The sequence below is a fragment of the Mus caroli genome, unplaced genomic scaffold, assembly GCF_978045245.1.
Source record: "Mus caroli unplaced genomic scaffold, Mus_caroli_1 scaffold_1, whole genome shotgun sequence".
NCBI lineage: Eukaryota > Metazoa > Chordata > Mammalia > Rodentia > Muridae > Mus > Mus caroli.
The window spans coordinates 54,821,128-54,842,202 of NW_028227256.1; the positions used below are offsets into that span (position 1 = coordinate 54,821,128).

General features: G+C 43.0%; 1 protein-coding gene across 8 annotated transcripts in view; it reads left to right on the plus strand.

Annotated features, from left to right (window-relative positions):
• Spats2l (spermatogenesis associated serine rich 2 like) overlaps window positions 1-21,075 on the plus strand; it is a 179,999-nt gene that overhangs the window by 138,162 nt on the left and 20,762 nt on the right. For all 8 annotated transcript variants that reach the window (XM_029481286.2, XM_029481241.2, XM_021157675.2 and 5 more), the window contains one exon: window positions 16,345-16,403. In XM_029481286.2, the coding sequence (XP_029337146.1) occupies window positions 16,345-16,403 (59 nt within the window). The remainder of the gene's footprint in view (window positions 1-16,344; window positions 16,404-21,075) is intronic.

Genomic DNA, 21,075 nt, shown 5'->3' on the forward strand with positions numbered 1-21,075 from the left:
CAGGTGGACTAGACTCTCTGATGGGAAAACCCACCACATCTGGAAGCTCAGTCTGTTTATTAGAGTCAAGCAGGATTTATTGTATACAGATAGCTCAAGGATACAAGTTTAGGATCTAGGTAGGAGTGTCTCTGTAGGCAAACAGTCTTCTTGCCTTGAACATCCAGATGGAGAAAGCTATGGTAGACAAATTCTGCCCACACTGTCAACATTCACCCATGGAGCAAAGAGAAAGACTTTGTCCTTTCCCTCTGAGCCTTGCTTCCTGGGGAGAAGGCTGTGCCATTACTCCATAGGTCTTAACTCTGGGGTGTGTGACATGGCCAGCTTAGCTCTTGGCAGCATAAATTCAGGGCATCTCTCACTTGGGATTTTTCTGTCTCCTGTGCAAGTCCATCCATTTTCCTGCACATTTTGAGATTTTGTCTTTCTCTAGCGATAAGTAATATTCATATGTGTGAATACATAGATACATATATATAATATAAATAATTTTCATTGTTATTATTGCACCAAAATTTCCATCTGTATTGCTTTGTTCACTATAACAAGAAATTAGGACCAACCTAGTTATCCATCAACAGATGAATGGATATTGAAAACTTGTTTGTTTAGTTTTAAATCCAGGTGGTTCTCTTTTGTATCTTCTAACACCTGAAAACCCGCAGATTACAAACCTCGTAGAAGGGGCTGTATGTCCAAAGCCAGAGCAGTCAGTGTCCCTCGGCTGGTGAATCTCTTCCCTCTAGGAGACAGTTGGTCTGGCAATGTTGTTGACTGCAGGGAGGCAGTGTTCCCAGCTTCTGGTAGCACAAGGTGAGACCGGGGTGCTGCTCACCAGGCAAGGGTGCTCAGTATGGCCTCTGCTGGGGGTTTTACTTCCTTCCCATGCTCCTGTAGCACAGGCATCTTTGGTCCAAGATGAGGATAATTCACAGGATTCCCTAGTGGAAGAGGATGCAGCATGTTCTGCAGGATCCCCTTGAGGGAAAGACAGACTCTATATATCACTATGCGAGTCTAGCTTGCAGCACCCCACCTTCCAAATCAAGTCGGAGATACAGGAAGGGGAATTTCCCATCACTTCCATACCACAATGCCTTCCCTTTTCAATCAGCGGTGGGAAAATATTGTTTTCCATACCGCCTGAAACACAACCCTTCCAGCTACACGTTTTAAAGGTCAAATTACATTTTTGCCTCCTTGAGATCTAAAAAACAATTATATTGGAGTATAGAAAATTGAACGTTTTGCTTTTTTTTTTTTTGTCTGTTTTTCATTATAAAATTCAACTCAGTCCTTAGAAGAAAATGGAAAAATTAAGAACTAAAGGTTGTAGCTAATGACAGGCAGTCACTTCCATTAGCCATTCTGTCTCTACCAGAGTCTTTTTCTCATTTTATAATAAAGCCAAATATCACAGTGGGGACCCAGATTAGGATGGAGATCCGAGGCGTGTAAGATAAGGACAGTGGGGAATCGTCCCACTAAGTGCCTGTTTGGGGAATCATCCCACTAAGCACCTGTTTGGGGATATCCTTTGGCTTCAGCCAGGCAGCAATATGACTTGCTATTCCCAAGCATACGGGGCATATGTCCAGCCGTTCTAGTGCCAGTGACATACTCAGGTGAGCAAGCTCTTGCTCTGTTTAAACTAGATGGAAGAAGAAAGTCTTTTTTCATAGCCTATGGTCCATAGGTTGAACAAATAGTTGGTCGTTTAAATGCCATCTCTTAATTAAGAGAATCATTAGCATCATGGAGCTACATATACTTTGATAGGAATGACACATAGTTGGTTAAAGAAAAAAAAGACCCTGGAGTTAAATCTGTATCACAAAACAGATGGCAACGAGCAGATTTGGCTTTTGAGTTCAGTCATATAAGCATGGGGAATGGGTAGGAATATCACTGTAACGCCATTACTAGTGTGCACATTGGATGCTGGCTACTGGCATAGTGTAACTGAACAGTTACAGAAATGATGCTTCTCCATGCCCCTTGCCATAAGCAGCGCTTGTAAAGGGTTTGCTATACGAGAATGACCGGAGGAGGTTTTCCCACTGTTTGGCGTTACTACATAATGAGTGTGTAATGCTTCCAATTCCCTATTTAATTATAAGAAGTGTGTTAAACAATTGCTAGATTTTGCCAGCTTTTAGTCTAAACACATAATGAAGATCAAAATCAAGAGGCCGGGACGTGTGCCATTCAGTTCTTCTGTTTGTTTGTTTGTTTGTTTGTTTGTTTGTTTTTCTTTTTTAAATAAAATCAAAAGATTCAATTGAGTTTTTATTTGTAAAATGTAATAAGCAGGTTTTTATGTCTCCTTCTCTAGAAGTGAATACAGCCCTCTCTCTGATTGATCAAAACCTGTGCAAGTCAGACTTTCTCACAAATCCCTTTCTTTCTCATCAAATATTTTTTTCTAAGTGCCCACCTGTTTCCGCCTTGTACAAGACACTATACAAAGGGAATTAAATAAACTTGTTCCTTCCCACACACAATAGTCCATATTATTTGGACACTAAAAGAACACAGTGTGGGATGAGCACATACTGACAGAGGATACACGGAGACAATAATAAAAGAGGCTAATAAATATATTTATGCCTCAAGAGAGCCATATGGATGGATTTTGTTGCCATCTAGCTGACAAATTGCCCAAAATGACTCCTCTCCCTCACTCGGCACCAGTGTAATAAGCAGAAGTGAGCTCCAGGATCCATTCTGAAGCTGTGAAAAGGGCCAATACCACGTAATGGGGGGAAACTCAAGGTTCCTGTGACTTTGCAACTGTGGTGAGTCCCTGCGGTCCAGTCTATTGCCAGCCCTGCCTTATTCGTGAATATATATCCCTCTAAACAGGTGTGGCTCAGTCTCTGGAGGTGAAAGCTGCTCTATCCGTTTTCTTTCCTCCCTAAGGTTTTTCTCCACACTAGATGTTTCCCCAGGGCCTCTGCAGGGACTGAATGGATCGGTTGACATGAAGGAAGAGCGGGCTGATAAATATAGAAAGTACTGAACTGGCCATTTCGGTTTAGAGAAACCAGCATAAGCGGCGCCTCACATTAACAGTCTTCCTGGGCGGCGGGTGCAGATCACCACCATACACTACGCCAACCACACGCTTGACCCTGGCGTCTGCTGTGCTTCAGCTGCAGGCTTCTCTGCAGAGGAGCTTCTGGTTTTGTTTCAAACCCTGAGAAGAAGTCTGAGTCTTTTCAACAAATGAAGGTTGCCAATCAACCAGCTAGTCACATGCATCTGAACAGAAGTGGTTGCCTTTCCATCTTAGAATGGAAATAGAAGGCAAATTAAGCAAGTGTTCTGTCTGCGTATTCCCATAGGGTAGGATATCTTTAAGAAGTTATAATATAGTGCATTTTCACTAAGAGAATTAAGATCAGTTTCCTAAACATCTTCATAGACAGCAAATCCATCAGATTTAAAGAGAGCTAGTCTATATTACAATTTAGAATGAGTCTTAGAGGTTTTTGATTTTGGGTTGTTTGTTTGTTTGTTTTGACCTATGAGAGCGTACTGGGGAGTAGGACTCAAGTTATTTTGGACAATTAGTCAGGTACACAACAGCAAATTATACAGCAAACTAAACATGAAGTCAGTGGAATAGAATCCCTTACATATGTGCAGCATTAATTTTTCAGTAACTGTAAACTCTTGATTCTTACCAGGCCGTATTCTAATAAAAGCCACACTTTCAGAGGTTTATTAACCACTTAATTAGGAAGCGTGTGCTGTGGAGTTAGACAGAATGGGGTTTGGGTGTCACTTTATGTATTCCAGCTCAAATGCCGACTGAGTTTCTTACTCCGCTATGGAACCAACAGTTACCCCTTTCAATGGGTGGTATGAATATTACTAAGTCAGTAAGCTTGTCACATCATTCTAAAAAACTTCTAGCATGCTCCACAGTGGATGCTTGCTTAAGTTTCTCTCTTTCAAGTATAGCATTTAGGAACATCCTTTTCCTCTACCCCAAGACACTGGGAGGACATTATTCTTCAGCACTTTTTTTTTTTTTTTTTTTTTTTTTTTTTTGGTTTTTCGAGACAGGGTTTCTCTATGCAGTCCTGACTGTCCTAGAACTCATTCTGTAGACCAGGCTGGCCTCGAACTCAGAAATCCGCCTGCCTCTGCCTCCCAAGTGCTGGGAATACAGGCATGCGCCACCACTGCCTGGCTCTTCAGCACTTTCTAATTAGAAAGTTTTTCATGAAAGATATTGTAATCATATTCGTTCCCCTCCCCCAATGCCCCAAGATCCTCTCCCCCCTTCCCTACTCACCCCAGTTCATACTGTTTTCCCTCTCTTTTGCTCTCCCACTCACTCTTTCTTCTACCACCCCCCCCAAAAGGAAAGAAAATCAAAACAAACAAAAAAACACTAAGACAAAAAGAAACAAAAACCTAACTGTGGAGTCCACTTTGTACTGGCCAGTTACTCCTGGGGGCTCCCCCAAGTGTGGTTGACACTCCACTGGAGGGAACTGGTTCTCCACCTCCCAGTGGGTACCTATCGCACGGAGCTTCTTGGTGAGGGGCAGGACTCTGTCCACTTCCCCTTCTCAGTGCCAGGATTTATTTTGTCTGACTTGAACTTGTGCGCAGGTCTTGTGTATGTTGTTTCTCTCTCTCTCTCTCTCTCTCTCTCTCTCTCTCTCTCTCTCTCTCTCTCTGTGTGTGTGTGTGTGTGTGTGTGTGTGTGTGTATGTGTGTGTGTGGTTACAGAGGTAGCCCTCTGTAAGCACTTAGTGTATTATGCTGGATCTTGGGTGAGGTGTGTGAATCTCTCCACAGCTGAACAGATTCCTCGACTGAACAGAGAAGTGAAGTAAAGAGACCCCCATTGGGAATGACTACAGCTGCCACCAAGACAGGTCACCCCATCTTTCTGACTTGCTATGTTTCTCTCTGCCCCCTCCCTTTCCTCATCCGTTCATCTCATGGGTAGAAGACTGTACCCTCAGTGGCACTTCTCAAGCTTGTTTGGGAATGAGGGGCATCTGAGCCACTACCCCAGAAATTCTGCTCCCCTGAGTGTAGAATTGACCCCCATAGTCTGCATTCTGTGCATTACACTGAGAAAGCTAGCCGGGACACCCAGCTGGAGAAGCCCTGCTGCAAATACTGATGGGTAAGGGTGCTTTCCTTCCCTGAAAACCCTGTCCAGTGGCTGCAAACAGAAATGAGCAGCGCAACGAAAGCAGTGTGGCAGGTTGTACAGAAGAGTGGCCGGTGCAGGAGCTGGGTGTAGGGGCCTGTTGTGAGCAGGTGAGGCCTGGGTGCAGGCTGTGGGAGTGAACAGATGAGCCCTAGGTGCAGGCTGTGGGGGTGAGCAGATGAGCCCTATAGTACAGTGTTGGGTGTGGGGGCTGCAATGGGCCCTGGAGGCTGTTTAGGAAAGGGTTTCATCAAGGAGGTGATATTTAAATCTTGAAGGGAGACTAGAAATTTGCCACATAAAGAAGGGAACAGAAGCATGCAAGATCACAGTATCTGAGAGGACGAAAGTCCCCCAAGCCTCATGCCACCAATCGCTAATCGATAGAGTGGGATACGTGCCTCTCAAATCAGAAAATCCACTTATAAACTAGACATGTGAACCACCATTCATCTGTAGTCAAGAGGGTAGCAAGGTCTCCTTTTTAGACTCTAGTGTTTATTTGCCTTCCCAGGGTGGAGCTACTTAGAGCAGGCTGTTAACTGAGATAATGGTGCATGCTTGACTAGAGGATCCCAGGATGGGTTTTCTCTCTCTTCCCTCTTCACCTGAGAGCCAGAAGTCTAAACCCTGCCAGGTAGCAAGGCCCATGCCTCAGGTTAGAAGTGAGGACCCTCCTGATCCTTTGGGTACCACACTTAGAACTCATGCTCAGCATTGATTACCTCATCTCAGCATCGATGATGGCATCTGCACGGATAACTTCTCCCATCCCAATTTGTTTTCAAAACAAAACAAAAAACAAAAAATGTTTGTTTTAGTCAGGGTTTCTATTCCTGCACAAACATCATGACCAAGAAGCAAGTTGGGGAGGAAAGGGTTTATTCGGCTGTTCATCACCAAAGGAAGTCAGGACTGGAACTCAAGCAGGTCAGAAAGCAGGAGCTGGTGCAGAGGCCATGGAGGGATGTTCTTTACTGGCTTGCTTCCTCTGGCTTGCTCAGCCTGCTCTCTTATAGAACCAAGACTACCAGCCTAGGGATGGTCCCACCCACAAGGGGCCTTTCCCACTTGATCACTAATTGAGAAAATGCCTTACAGTTGGATCTCATGGAGGCATTTCCTCAACTGAAGCTCCTTTCTCTGTGATAACTCCAGCTGTGTCAAGTTGACACAAAATTAGCCAGTACAATTGACTTCTTGTCAACTTGACACACAAACACATCACTAGTAAGCCTCAACCCTTACATTTTTACTCATCCCCAAGATCTAAATAACTTTAAAAGCCCCACAGTCTTTACATATTCTTAAAATTTCAATCTCTTTAAAATATCCATCTCTTTTAAATTTCAAAGTCTTTTTACAATTAAAAGTCTCTTAACTGTGGGCTCCACTAAAACAGTTTCTTCCTTCAAGAGGGAAAATATCAGGGCACAGTCACAATCAAAAGCAAAAATCAATCTCCAACCGTCCAATGTCTGGGATCCAACTCACGACCTTCTGGGCTCCTCCAAGGGCTTGGGTCACTTCTCCAGCCATGCCCTTTTTAGCACACACATCGTCCTCTAGGCTCCAGATGGCTGTACTCCACTGCTGCTGCTGCTCTTGGTGGTCATCTCATGGTACTGGCATTTCCAAAACATTGCATGACCCCTTCAGTCCTGGGCCTTCAATTGCAACTGAGGCTGCACCTTCACCAATGGCCTTCCATGGCCTCTCACAGTGCCGAGCCTCAGCTGCTCTGTGTGACCCCTTCATGCCTTCAAAACCAGTACCTCCTGGGTGACCCTTACATATTACCAAGTCCCACTGCAGAAGGAGTACAACCTTGCCTATCTCTGGAACACAGCCTCTTTGTGCTTTCAGAAAACACTTCCCAGAAGATGTCACCTCAACGATGCTGGTCTCTCCTTAATCACCGCTAATTTCTTAGCTCCAGCTAACCAGCATCAATAGTCCCAGTAATGCAAAGTTTTTGCTTTGGTAGTTCTGGTATCTTGTTAATCACAGCTGATTCTTCAGCCCCAGCTAACCAGAACTACAGAATTTTCACAATCAAAACAGCAATGGCCCTGAAAAGAGTCTTTAATTTTCCCTCTGAAGTTTCACAAGCCAGGCCTCCATCTTCTGAAGTGTTCTCAACATTATCTTCCAAGCTCCTACACAACATCCGACAGAGCTCTTAACAACGAATGCCTCTTCAAGCCCAAAGTTCCAAAGTCCTTCCACAGTCCTCCCCAAAACATGGTCAGGTTGTCACAGGAATACCCCACTCCTGGTACCAATTTGTTTTAGTCAGGGTTTCTATTCCTGCACAAACATCATGACCAAGAAGCAAGTTGGGGAGGAAAGGGTTTATTCGGCTTACACTTCCATACTGCTGTTCATCACCAAAGGAAGTCAGGACTGGAACTCAAGCAGGTCAGAAAGCAGGAGCTGGTGCAGAGGCCATGGAGGGATGTTCTTTACTGGCTTGCTTCCTCTGGCTTGCTCAGCCTGCTCTCTTATAGAACCCAAGACTACCAGCCCAGAGATGGTCCCACCCACAAGGGGCCTTTCCCCCTTGATCACTAATTGAGAAAATGCCTTACAGTTGGATCTCATGGAGGCATTTCCTCAACTGAAGCTCCTTTCTCTGTGATAACTCCAGCTGTGTCAAGTTGACACAAAATTAGCCAGTACAATGTTTTTGGAAGAAAAGCTAGCAGAATGTAAAAGTGATTGGCTCTATCTTGTGTGTGAGACAGAGAATGTCTTTTGTCTTGCTTTGTTTTATTTTGAAATGTTTCATTTTGCCTTGCTTTCTTCAATGAGTGTGGAAGATGAAGTAAAGATGCCCCAAGACAACTGGCACCCACAGTTTCCTTTCCTCTTCTATAGTGTAGCTTTCAAAGAGGGGAGAAGGCTACATCGTATCTTTTTACAGTGAAACTGAAATGCAGTTATTTTCTCGACTAGTGCTTTTCATAGAAAGAGACCAACCTAAGACATAATTAGAAAAGACAAGAAAATACTGATTAACGAAATCTGTATGTTCCCAGCTAAACAGCTGGTGTTGTAGGTATTAGACTTGGAGAATTTTGCTTCTCTTGTCCTTTTAAAAGTTCCAAGAAGATAAGTAAGTCCCAGTGGGATTCTATTGAGATTAACTATGTCTGTTTTGAGGAATTCCAGAGTTTGATAAGTTAAAAGTTAAAAGTTAGTCTGCAGTCTGCAGGTCTCATTCCCAAAATGCAATTTAAATGGTATAGTCAAATAGTTAATTGTGGTTTCAAATTATCGTATGATTCAAACATGAAATATGTGAAATTAAGAGGCATTAACACATTATATCATCTCTGGTAAAAGAAACCAAAATAAAGTGATAGATTGAGTCCAGTTGTTCACATCTTGGGTACTTGTTTTGCCCTGTAGTGAGTGTGCTTCCTGCAGGAACATCAGCCATTTTACCTCTTTGATAGTTGTGGTTAGTGGGTCACTTTCAGAGGCTCATCTTTATACTAAAGATCTGTGTTGGCTTTGTGTGTTTAGTGAATGACATTGTTGAGTCTTTAGAAGATCCACTTTTCACCATTGTTGTATTTAAGGGGGAAAAAAGCCTATATTTCCAGCTATGAACAAAATTCAGAGAGTTGTAAAATGCAAAATAATATATAGAGTGGAGGACGGCAGTCTGAGAATCCCAGCAATGCAGCAAAAATATAAATAAATTATTAGATAGATAGATAGATAGATAGAGAAAGCCACCAGCGGTCAGGGTCAAGTCTGCTACAGTGGAAGTAGGTAAGAGAGGCTTTTCTCTACTGGAGTAGATTGCTGGGGACAGAACGGTGTGGGAGGTGAAGGAAGAGTGACTGACGGTGGCACTGTAACTTACACAGGGTACAGGGGAGGGGACCAAATGGAAAGATGCTTAAGGTGAATAAAGGGACGTAGGAATTGACAGCCTGTAAGATTGGGTGGGGTGGGGTGTCATTTGCAGCTAGAGCTGCTGACCCTCCTGGCCTAGGAATACAGAACCACACACATTCTTGCTGCACTTGTGGCCATCAAGCCAAGGAAGAGATCAGTTGGCATCTGCAGTTGTTGAGAAGTAGCTGAGCTAAGCCCATGACAAGTTTGGTTCTGGTCTCAAGAAGGGCTGTAATATTTGATCTGGGTCAGAAATGGGACTCATGGATCAAGTTCATGGGCCTCACATATAGAGGAGGGTCTCCTGCTCTTCCCTAGTGGGTACAAGCCCCTCACCCAGGGCACAAAGACCCCTAAGCTACTGGGCAGCACAGACCCCCCACTCCCATCAGCACGCAGGCTCGTGAAAAACAGAGAACTCCCTAGCTTCAGGCCCATCAAGGGGCCACAGGGTTCTGCTGGACAAACCAATGAACCTCATAGCTCTTTGACTCCACAGTAGTAACGAACAGAGCCCAGAGTAGGGTGGGAGATATTCTTAAATTACTTTTCTTCTTTAATTAAAAAAGATGGGAAGGAAGGAAAGCAAAGTCTCATGCCAGGAAGTCTTGCCTTAGGGCTTATCACTTGTTTGCATGTCTGTGCTGTGTGGTACAGGCTGGTAGGGCTGAAGCATTCCCTAGCATTTCTTAGCATCTTTTCTACACCAAAAAGCCAGGATCCAGATTCCTTATACAGCCTGCTTGCCCTGCCTCCATCTCCTCTGGTGCTCCCAGTTTGTTTGCATGGTAGGCAAGAAATTAGAGGAGCCCTCACTCAAGCACACTGTCCATACAGCTTTGGAACCACAATTGTCTGGGATCAGATGGGTCCCAGCAGTTTCTCTCTTTAAAGACTCCCTGAGGCAAAGCATCAGATCTGGAACTGGCCTCGCTTTAACTCTTCCACATCCAGTTCTAGGCACTGCCCACACCGATTGAGGTTCTGTTTCATGATTTGTCTCTCATTCCTCAAAGTGCACCAGCAGGCTGTCAACCATGATGGTCCTGTGGGTGCCCTGCCAATGTGCCATCTTCACCTTTTAAGAACACCAGGCCTATGTGGCTCATCCAAGCTTCCAGAAGAAACTGTTTTGGTTACTCCATGCCTTGGTCTCTAGAGTTAAAGACAAGTCTTCCACAGAGCAGAAAATATATTCCATCTGAAGAGCCCTTCCGATTCCTTTTATTGTCATTATTAGTTCCCTATAGAAAGAATCAAGACAGGGGAAATGCTTTTATGAAATGATACTTTATCTTTGTGATTAACTATATAATAAACTATAAAGATTTCGCCATGGTAATCTCCTCCTTACACCTTATTGCTTTGGTAATAAAAGCTTTTATATGGCCACGGGATAAAATTTTATTAGCCAAGTAGTTTAGATAAAAGGAGAAGATGTGTTTTGGAAGGGTTGAAAGGTTATGTCTGAAACATGTGAGCTTAGCATGGGTTTGTTTTATGTTCGACTCTGCTGATGGAAAACATGCTGGATGCATCTGAAGTCTGTCTAAACTAATTAAAGAGTTATGTGTTTCTGTCAAGTACTGAGAATCAGTACTGGAAAACAGGGCCGCTCAGTCCTCAGGCTCTTGGTTTAATGGGAAAGCACATGGTTCAGCAGAAAACAATCACAAACTTGCTCTTTTGATTCTGAGTCAAAGCCTCTGTGGTTGGTAACCATCATTACAATTTTATTCATCAGCTATGTCTTAAATGATAAGAGCCAATCATTGTGCAAACGTGTATATATTGTCATGTAGACAATTCATACACAAGCACTCCACAACGCCCATCATACACCATGCCACAGAAAGATGGGTGTCTTATATTCCTTTACTGTTCAGCCACTGCTGAACAATGAGTAACAGAATAGGAGCATAAAGGTGACATTCTTAACAGCTCAATTAGAGGTTTTTGAGACATTGACAGTTGAGCAAAGATGTGAAAGAAGAGCTTGCTAGATAAAGAGACGAATTCGGGGAGGAAGGGAGACATTGCCTTTGAAGCAAAGGACATGTACCAAGGCTCTGTGGTGAAACTGAGTAAGGTTCGTGCCCCCTTGTGTACTGGGAAGCTTCAGTGAGATTCCCATATGGCACTGGCCCACCAGCTGACAGACCCGGTCCTGTCAATCAGCCTTCAGTACTAGTTAGGCAACAACAAGCTGATATCTACCTGCAGCAAGCTGATGTCTACCCACAGAGGAGAACCTCAAAGGCAGTTGTGACCTCTGCTTCCCCAGTGGGACTCTGGCATGTGCATTCATGCCAACCTGCTCAGGGGACCCCACTCACTCCTCCCCAATGCCATCCCAGATTTCTGCCAGGATGCCCTCCACCCCTGTCGAGCCTGCTGCTGTTTTCATCCAGCAGCACTTCAGTGTGTGTCTGCCCTTGTCCTTCTGAGAAGATTGAGTCATACAAATAGCCCTGATCCAGTCACTCTCAAAGCTGCCTGGGACATCCCGGCGTTGAGGACACTTTAAAGGCCTTAGACATGGCCATTCCTGCATGACCTGCTCTTAGTCTGGGGCTCAGTATGATGTGATGCTGGCTCCTTCCTGTCTGACAGTCTGCCAAGGGACAGACTGGCCTGCACTAATTTGTCTGCCACATCCATTTCCCTTCCACAAGCCTAATGCCAGGCACCACAGCGCTACTGTGATGAGATTCTCAGGGGACGATCAAGTGGGCCCTCCTTATACTGAGTTCTGAGTTTGGTGTGCTTCTGTCTATCAGTCAAAACAAAAGCCCTGGGTGTAAGTTTTGACCACAGTCGCCCAGCATTGGCAGTGCTGAATTTCTGAGACACCTGAGGATGTGCCCTTGTTAAAATACCCATAGGAAGGGAAGCATGATTTGATGCCAACTTCACAGGCTTTTTCGAATCCCCAAGTGTGTGCATTAAGCAGATTAAGACTTTATTGTGTAAACCTTCATTCCTCCTGTTGCTAGCCCAGAAGGTCTGAACTATTGTGTGACTATCAGGCTTTGTTTAATATGTGTTCCACCTGGGGTGAGTATTATACCACAAATCTTGTAAACTCTCTAAGCATGATATTATGTTAACAAATCCTACCAACAAACATTTAGCACGATCATGTAACTGGTGAAGAACTCAGCAAAAGCGTCTTCCTCAAAGTTGTACCTGCCCAACACATGCAGCCTACAGGCCTTCCAACTTCTGGGATCTGTTCTTTGCATAGAAACTGGGGGTGGTGAGACTGATAACTATGTTAGAGCCTTCTGGGTTTCCTGGGTAGGCTGCCCTTTTTTCAATGACTGACTATCTGAGGCCAGCCTCATCTTATGGGTGGATTTCCCTCACGTGTGCTGTGTATGTCTCTTCAGAAGTCTGCTAGATCTTCTTTCTTCTGACCATCATAATTTTCTTCTGTCTTACCCTCTTGGCCAGTCTTACAGGACTCTCACATCTCTGCAAAAAAGAATGTAGACGTCATAATGATAAAAGAAAGTCCCCACTTCCTCTCCCCATCCCCTCCTTTTCTTTGTTTCTATAGCTGTACTCCCAGCTCCAAATCCCTTAGCTGGCACATGGCAAGTACTTAGAAAATATTGGCCAGATGATTTAATGTTTAGGGGGCTGGCTTTCTCTCTCTCTCTCTCTCTCTCTCTCTCTCTCTATCTATCTATCTCTCTCTCTCTCTTTCTCTCTCTCAACATCATATCTTTATATAATACTCCAAGCCCTATGCAACTCTGTGTCACTCTCTTTGTGAAGAGCCTTTCCGTGTTCTGTGGAAATCTAAAGCACGTTTTAAGGGTGCAAGTGGATTCTACATTCTTCCACTTGCTGTGCCTTTAGACTTCTGCTTTCCATCTGCTTATCACTGCATCAATCCAGGGATGAAACACAGACACTTCAGTCCATGGAGTGTACCCATCCACACCACGCATAGGAAGGTACAAGCATACCACATCTGTGTGTAAGACCACAGCAACACCTTAAGATGGCATGGGAAATGGCCTGGATCTTGGGATTCCTTTTCACTACCCCAGTCCTGAGGTTGCTCCTGGGTCTCAGCCTTCCTTCTAAATTGTCTCTCTTCTCTCATCCCTTTCTGTGCAGAATAAAGTTTCAGAACATGTTCCCAAGCAGAGTAGTTTAATTATTTGTAGTTTGAGCTCTTGACCCCAATTTCACCTTATCCCCCCAATAGCTTATCCATTAGCCTTTGTCTCCTAAACTAAAATGGAAGTGCCCTCTTTAAGAAAGTTGTAAAAGTCTAAAATAAAACAGGCATCACAAACAGAACCACACTTGGTCTCTATCAGGGCAACATTTGCAGTCTTGACAAGAGAAGCTACATCTGCTTGGAGTCAGGGTCTGTTGCTAACGTCTGACACATCATACGGTTGCTCCATATATGCTGATTTGTGCAGAGATGGCCCTTAAGAAGAAATATGAGAACTTTTCAGTAACAAAGACTTGAAGAGAAAGGAACTGAGTCACAGGGACAGGGATGGAGTGAAGATTCCCTTCTCACTAACCTTGCAGTGCTGTGCACTTCCCACGTTGAAGACACACTGTCATCATGCCTATGTACCATAAATAAAGAACATGCAGATGACTAGTTCATAACAGTGCTCAAACCCAGTGACCTTTAGCCATATGTGCCATGGGGACTCCTGATGCAGTCTATAGTGGAGGGACTAGGCTCAGAGCCCAGTCTTGGAGAATGTGCCTGTCACTGAACATGGCACTTTCTACTGGTTGCAAAGGGCTGAACTCCACAGCAGACATTCATCACTTGCCAAGTCTTAGATCATGCCATCTTGTTCAGAGTCCCAAATGTTTAAAAAACATTCACAACCCACTTCTTACCTTGATCAGTTTTGTAGAATAACCAAGAAGGAAATGTTCAACACTGTAAATTTTGAAAGTACAGGTGATTGGAAATCTAAACTGCCATGTATTGAAATGCATACTACATAAATTCATAATTAAATGGATATAAACAAGAATAAAAATTCATTGACAGCTTTGTAGAATGCTAAAGACCTAACTGGCTTGAAAACAGACTTAAGAAAACTCAAACATTTTATGTACCTTACCTATCCAAACTATAGGTGATGATAACCAAACAATTGCTACCTCCCTTTGTCTCTCTCTGTGTCTCTGTGTCTCTGTCTGTCTGTCTGTCTGTCTGTCTGTCTGTCTCTCTCTCTCTCTCTCTCTCTCTCTCTCTCTCTCTCTCTCTCTCTCACACACACACACACACACACACACACACACAGAGACCAGGGGAGGAGGCAGAGACAGACACCATGGGGATTAAACCCAGAGCTGTGATCATCTTAGCCACGTGCCCTAACTCTGAGCTAAGTCCAAGCCTATGAAGTTTCTCTTTGAATAAAGAGCTCAGCAAATAAATGAGAGACTCATACAAATCAAAGACTTCCTACAAACCTTGTTGATCTGGACAATGACAGTGATGATTACTAATAACAAAATGAAGAATGTCTTGTACTCAATATGTCTTTATTGAGTAATAAAGCACAGATTTGAGATGTCTTCTGGAGGGATATTTTAAGTGCATCCTGTGTCTAAAAAAGTCAACCCTGAATCATAACAAATTTCTACATCCAATAATTTAATAGGAAGCATAAAGAGTAGATTTAATAAAACCATAGAGATGTAATTAGTAAAATTCAGGATTTGAATAACTTTTGAGGCCAATTTGGTACCTTCAAATAAATGGTAAAAGAAATGAGAACGCAGATGAGAGGGAAATGGTAGGTTAAAGACATTTAAGAGAGTCGTTCAGTTACAAGAACAAGTCTTGGAAAGATTTAGGGGTAAGTTGTAGAAACCTGAGTAGATATCTGGAACATTAAACTATTAGTAATGTTTTAGGTGATGAAGTAATATGCTTATGATTTCAGCAATCCTTAAACTTCAGATGTATGTATGTATGTAGATGGTTAGTTTAAAGATAGATAAATAGGTAATAGTAAGGTAGATGATAAATTAGATAGATCAAAAGATACATAGATAGATAGATAGATAGATAGATAGATAGATAGATAGATAGATAGATAGATAGATAGATGACAGATAGTAACATATAATAGTAAGGTGATAAGATAGATAGATAGATAGATAGATAGATAGATAGATAGATAGATAGATAGATAGATAGATAGATAGATGATAGAGAAAATATACATGTACATGCATAGATGATAATGATGATAGATGATACATATAGAAAGATAGATGACAGATGATAAATGAGATAGATGGTAGTAAGATAGAGAAATGATAAACAGATGATCAATGAAATAAATAGATGACAAATTGATGATACAATAGATATATAGATAGGTGATAAATGAAATAGATGACAGATTGATGATTAGAGAGAGAGAAGAGATGCATAGATACATAGATACATAGATGAATGGATGGATGGATGGATGGATGGATGGATGGATGGATGGATGGATGGTAATTTGTTACCAACTGAAAGTTAAAGCTCATGTCTGGTTTTACAGACACATCTGAAAAGGGATAGAAAAGGTATCTGTGCTATGTTGTTGCTTTTAGAGGGTAGAACTGGGAGATTAGGGGCTGGAATGAGAAAATAAACTTGAATAACTGTTTTAATTAACGAACTCTATTGGAAGAAGTTCACCATAACCTTGCTGTGCTGAGGCTACGGGAACATACACTTGTACTTTAGAGCAGGCAGGGGCAGCAACCTTAAGCAGGCTTGCCCAAGTATGGTCCCAGGAACGACTACATCAGAACTGGGCCCACCGCCCATCCCCAGTTAGAATCTCAGAAACAAGAACACAGACATTTGGGGATAGTCCATGATGATTTAAGTGTCAGCTTATCAAATACTTATCATTGTTTTGCAACCTTGGAGTGTGTAAAGAAAAAATACACTCTGACTTAAATATAACGCCATACAGTTCTGGTAGTCAGGAAGGCCTTTTCCTTTCAGATGTGCGGACAGTGAGTTAGCAGCAGATGTCACGGCGTTATCCTTGGGGAACATCCATCTCATGTTGCTTCAGTTTTAGAGAAAAGGTGCTCTCCTGGCATTGTTGCACAAAAATATTTGGGGTTAATGAAAATCATTTAGTGTGTGTGTGTGTGTGTGTGTTGTGTATTTCCATCACTTGTTAAAAGTTTAACTTTAAGTTCTTGTTCTTTTTGTTTCTGTTGTTCCCTAGCATCATTGACAAAGAAGTTTCACTGATGGCAGAAATGGACAAAGTTAAAGAAGAAGCCAGTGAGTATCCATGTGGCTGTGTGATGAGGGGGTCTCCCAAAAAAAACAAAATCAATCCACAACTCAGGGTGGCAGCAATTTGGGGCAGAACCCTAAAATTCACCCTGAAATACTGGTGGGTGGGCTCTGTAACTCCAGGCAGGTCACTCATCTCTGTGTTTCTGTTACACCGTCTGGCCAATGACAGAGCTACAGCGCAGTCCTCATGCACAGAATGTTCACTGAGGAAGAGGGGTCTGCTGAGTTCTTTAAATGCAAGGGACTTCCATGTGCACACAGAACTTGAACTTAATTATATTTAAAAGGACAATGAGTTGAGTAGTAAATTTGTGTATATGTGTGTAGTGTGTGTTTGGGTGGGCGTATGAACTGTTCATGTGACTTCAGGTAGGTACATGTGCACCCTTGTGTGCTTATGTGTGTAAAGCCCAGATGTCAACCTCAGATGTCTTCTACCACACTTGATCTTAGTTTTTGAAAAAGAGGGGCTCATGAACCTGGAGTTCATCAGTTTGGCTAGACAGCCAATAAGCTCCATAGAAATCCACCAGCCTCTGCTCCCCCAGTGCTGAGATTACAGGCGTGTGCCAGTGCACCTGCCTTGTTCATGGATGGCTAGAGACTGAGCTTGGGTCCTCAAGATTGTATAGTGGTTAGCTGACTCTGTTGGTCTCCCCTTGGGGCTCTCAGAGTTAGAACCTCCAGCCAAAGAACATACACGTGCTGGACGTAGCCCCATCCCACCCCCCATATATAGCAGATGTGATGTACAGCTTGGTCTTCATGTGGTGCCCAAACAGATGGAGTGGGAGCTACCCCAAAAGCTGTTGCCTGTCTGTGGGATATATTCTAGCTGGACTGCCTTGTCTGGCTTCAGTGGGAGAGGATTGGTCTTCCCTTGCAGAGACTTGAAATGCTAGGTTGGGGGGGATACCCAAGGGTCCCCACTAGCTCAGAGGAGAGAGGGATGGAGGTTGAGGGAAGGATTGTAGGATGAGGGTAACCAGGAGGGGGCAGCAGGAGGGATGTAAAGTGAATAAGTAAATAAAAAATTAAGTTAAATTTTAAAAAAAATCGTAAAGTGAGCACTTCACAGACTGAGTCTACACTTCCGTCCTGGTATTAATTTGAAGGAAGCAGATATTAAATTTAAAGATAGTCATTTTAAAGACTGCATAATTTACAATTTCACTATGGCACTCATAGCTATTTTACTCTTTCTCATTTAAGCTCACATAACTCAGATTTGTCAAATTGAATTCCCCTTAAATTGTTCCAGTTTGACTTAGGGATGTAGCTCAGTTTGAGAGTGTTTGCCTAGCATGCCTGAAGGCCTGCGTTTGATTCCCAGCATGACCTAAACCAGGCGTGATGATATATGCCTATAATCTCAGCAGTCAGGAAGGGGAAGCAAAAAGAGTGAAATAGTGAATCTGAAGCCAACCTAGAGTAAATGAGACACTTCCACAAAACGAAAAGTAAAACAGTAAAAAACAAGTAAAAAAAGTTTGTGCCACTTAAAAGTCAATACTTAAAGCTGCCTACAAATTTGTCGTGTGTGTGTGTGTGTGTGTGTGTGTGTGTGTGTGTGTGGGTGTGTGTAAAAGCTGTTTCTTTTCAAGCATTTAGGAACTTAACAATGCTCTAATAAACTATACAGGCAAAATATCCCCCAAGCTTTTAATTAACTTGTATAGGATTAATAATTCAAATATAGAGTTGTACTAAATGAAGTTTTCTTAAAATACTCCAGTTCTATTTACAAACTCTGTCAAATATGCCAGCACTTGCCAGGTTCAGACTGTAAGAGAAAACCAATTCACGTCTTAACTTGAATTTATAGATTTGCCTGATAAAGCAAATTCATTATTTGAATGATGAACACAACTGGGTGTGGCAGCACATACCTTTAATCCCAGCAATTGGGAGGCAGAGGTGGGTGGACTTCTTTGAGTTTGAGGAAGCCAGCCTGGTCTACATAGCAAGAAACCCTGTCTCCATTAAAAGCAAAATTAAGTAAATAAATAAATAACACATTCATGGTATCATGATCACTGCAAAACTCCTACATTTAACACAAAATATTAATATTCAGGTTGGGGTTTTCTTTTTATTTATGTTCATGTCTAATCTCCCCACTGTGATAAGTGACTAAATAAGCAGAGAAAGTGGTAACTGCGTGGTGGTGATTTGTGCACGATGCTGTCCTTGTATAATACCGTTTGTGTACGATGCAATCCATGTACAATGTAGTCTGTGGACGGTGCTGTCCCTATATGATGCAGTCTGTGCACAGTGCCATCTGTGTATGATGCTTCTGTGCACATGCTTTGTGTCCTATGGTACTCTGCGGAAGACAAAAATCTGTATAATGTCAATGTGTGCAGCATGGCAGTCTGTGTACAGTGGTGACGGGTGCACATGATAATCGGTGTGAGATGGCAACCTGCCTTGTGGCAGTCTGTATACCATAGAGTCTGGGTTCTTAAGATGGCAGTCTGTGCACAGAGACAATCTGTATACCATGGAGTCTGGGTAAGAGGGCAGTCTGCATGGAAGCAGTCTTCCACGGGATGAGTTTCATTGGTTGGAACTTTCAGCAGAGACGAGAACCCTCAGAAGGGACACGGTGCATGACTGACCCTCTCTTACTTTTGAATTCAGTCTGGTATGTTCCTGGAACCGGACATTTCTCATCTGGAATTTCTTACAGTGCTTTTCCTGCGTAGTCTAAGCCCTCGATCCTCACCCAGGTTTTATCTTATAAACCAGTTAAATGGTGGCCTGAACCCAACAACCTTTCAACTAAATCCTTTTTCAGTTGACTACCAGTGCATTTATTTGTACAAGAATGAAAGATTAAGCCAAATTCTTCTCTTTCTCTTATGTGCTTTGGCCATAATTCAGTTTTCATTTTTGAAAAAAAATAGCTATCAACATTTTTAATTAAAAAGTTTCAGGTGTGATGGGAGTGGGGGCGAAATGGCAAAGGCTGTTGTCACCATGCCAGTGGACCTTAGTTTGATCCCCATAGAAGAAGGAGAGAACCGCCTGCAGGTCGTGTTCTGACCTCCACAGACGTGCTGTGTCACACACATGCTTACGCGTGATACATGCACACAACAGATAAATACATAAATGTAATTAAGATGTTAACTTTAAACCAAGGAAAGTTTTCTAGGGGCCAGTAGATGGTCCCACAGATAAAGAGCAAGTGTGAGTGCTGAGGCTGAGCTCACATGTAAAATGCCCTGCATGGGATGCACAGCTCTGACCGGAGCTCTGCAGAGGCAGAGAATAGAGATGATAGTATCCCCATAGCTCACTGACCAGCCAGCCCAGCTGAATCCCTGAGCTCCAGGTCCAGTGAGGGACCCTGTCTCAAAAATATAAGGTGGAAAGAAATAGAGGAAGACACTGGACACTGACCTCCCCACGCAGGTATACACACATACATGTGCGCATGCACATAAGACACACAGGGAAAAGGTTTTGAAATAATTTAAGCAACATTTTGCATTCAAATATAACAAGTTTTGTTAGGTAAAACTAATGTGATTGGGGGGTCACATTGGAATCCTTAGGTAGCTGTACAGTGCCTCTGATTGAGAAATTAATTTAATCTTACAAGTTCCATGATTTTGTCAGTAGAAGTAAATTATTGACATCTTAGATGTCTTGTGCCTTAGGTGTAGCTTTGTCCATCTTCTAATGGTAAAAATGCCAACAAGAAATATTGTAAATGAATTATATATTCTATCTCATATAAAAGACACAAAAAGCCTGGTCGTTTTTAACAAGCTGTAAGCATACATTGGTCTATTCTCACCTATATCTAAATTGTATGCCCCTTGCTACTTGCTGTTTGCATCTTCTGTGGTCTGTTTTTGCCCCCCATCAGTGTCCTTGGGGTGCACTCCTTTCAGCCACCTCCTCCCTGGCCATCCCATCTAATGGAGACCTCCTGCACTCCCTATCTTCTTCCTCCTTCTCCCTCCTGGTCTCTCCTGAAACCTCTCACTCAATCCTCAAGTCCCACCTTTCTTTCTGTGCTACCCAGACACAGACTCTAGCCTTCTGGTCACCAATTAACTTTCAATTGGGGAATAAGGTTTACACAACAAAGGCTGGCATACACATACATAAGAATTCACTCATCTGGATGGCAACCAGATCTTGGGGTTCAGAATTTAACATCTGTATACATAGCACCAGCCCAGCCCCCAACACAACATAGACACAAATGGTTTCCCAGACAATAGTTTCACAAGTCACTACCACATCTCTTGAGGTTCACAGAAGACCTCAACTTTCATGTCCTCCTTTCTTTTCGAGACGTTAGTAGTAGCTTCCAGCATCCGTGGAATCTGGAGCATCTCCAGAGCATCCTGTGTTTTAATTCCCTCCATAAGTAAATGTGTACTGAGAACTTCCTCCTATGGCTGAAACTGCTGGACTGACAGGCAGGCTCCATCTAACTTCAGTAACTGGTGATGCTGGTCCTGCCTTCAGAATTGTCCATCCCCCGGGCAAGCCAAAGTCTGCATTGGAGGTGACAGACTTTAGTCTCTACCCACTTACTGGTTGTGCAACCTCTAACTGTTGTTAGTTTTGAGCTGGGGGGGGGGGTCTTACTGTGTAGCCCTAACTAGCTTGGAACTTGCTATGTCAG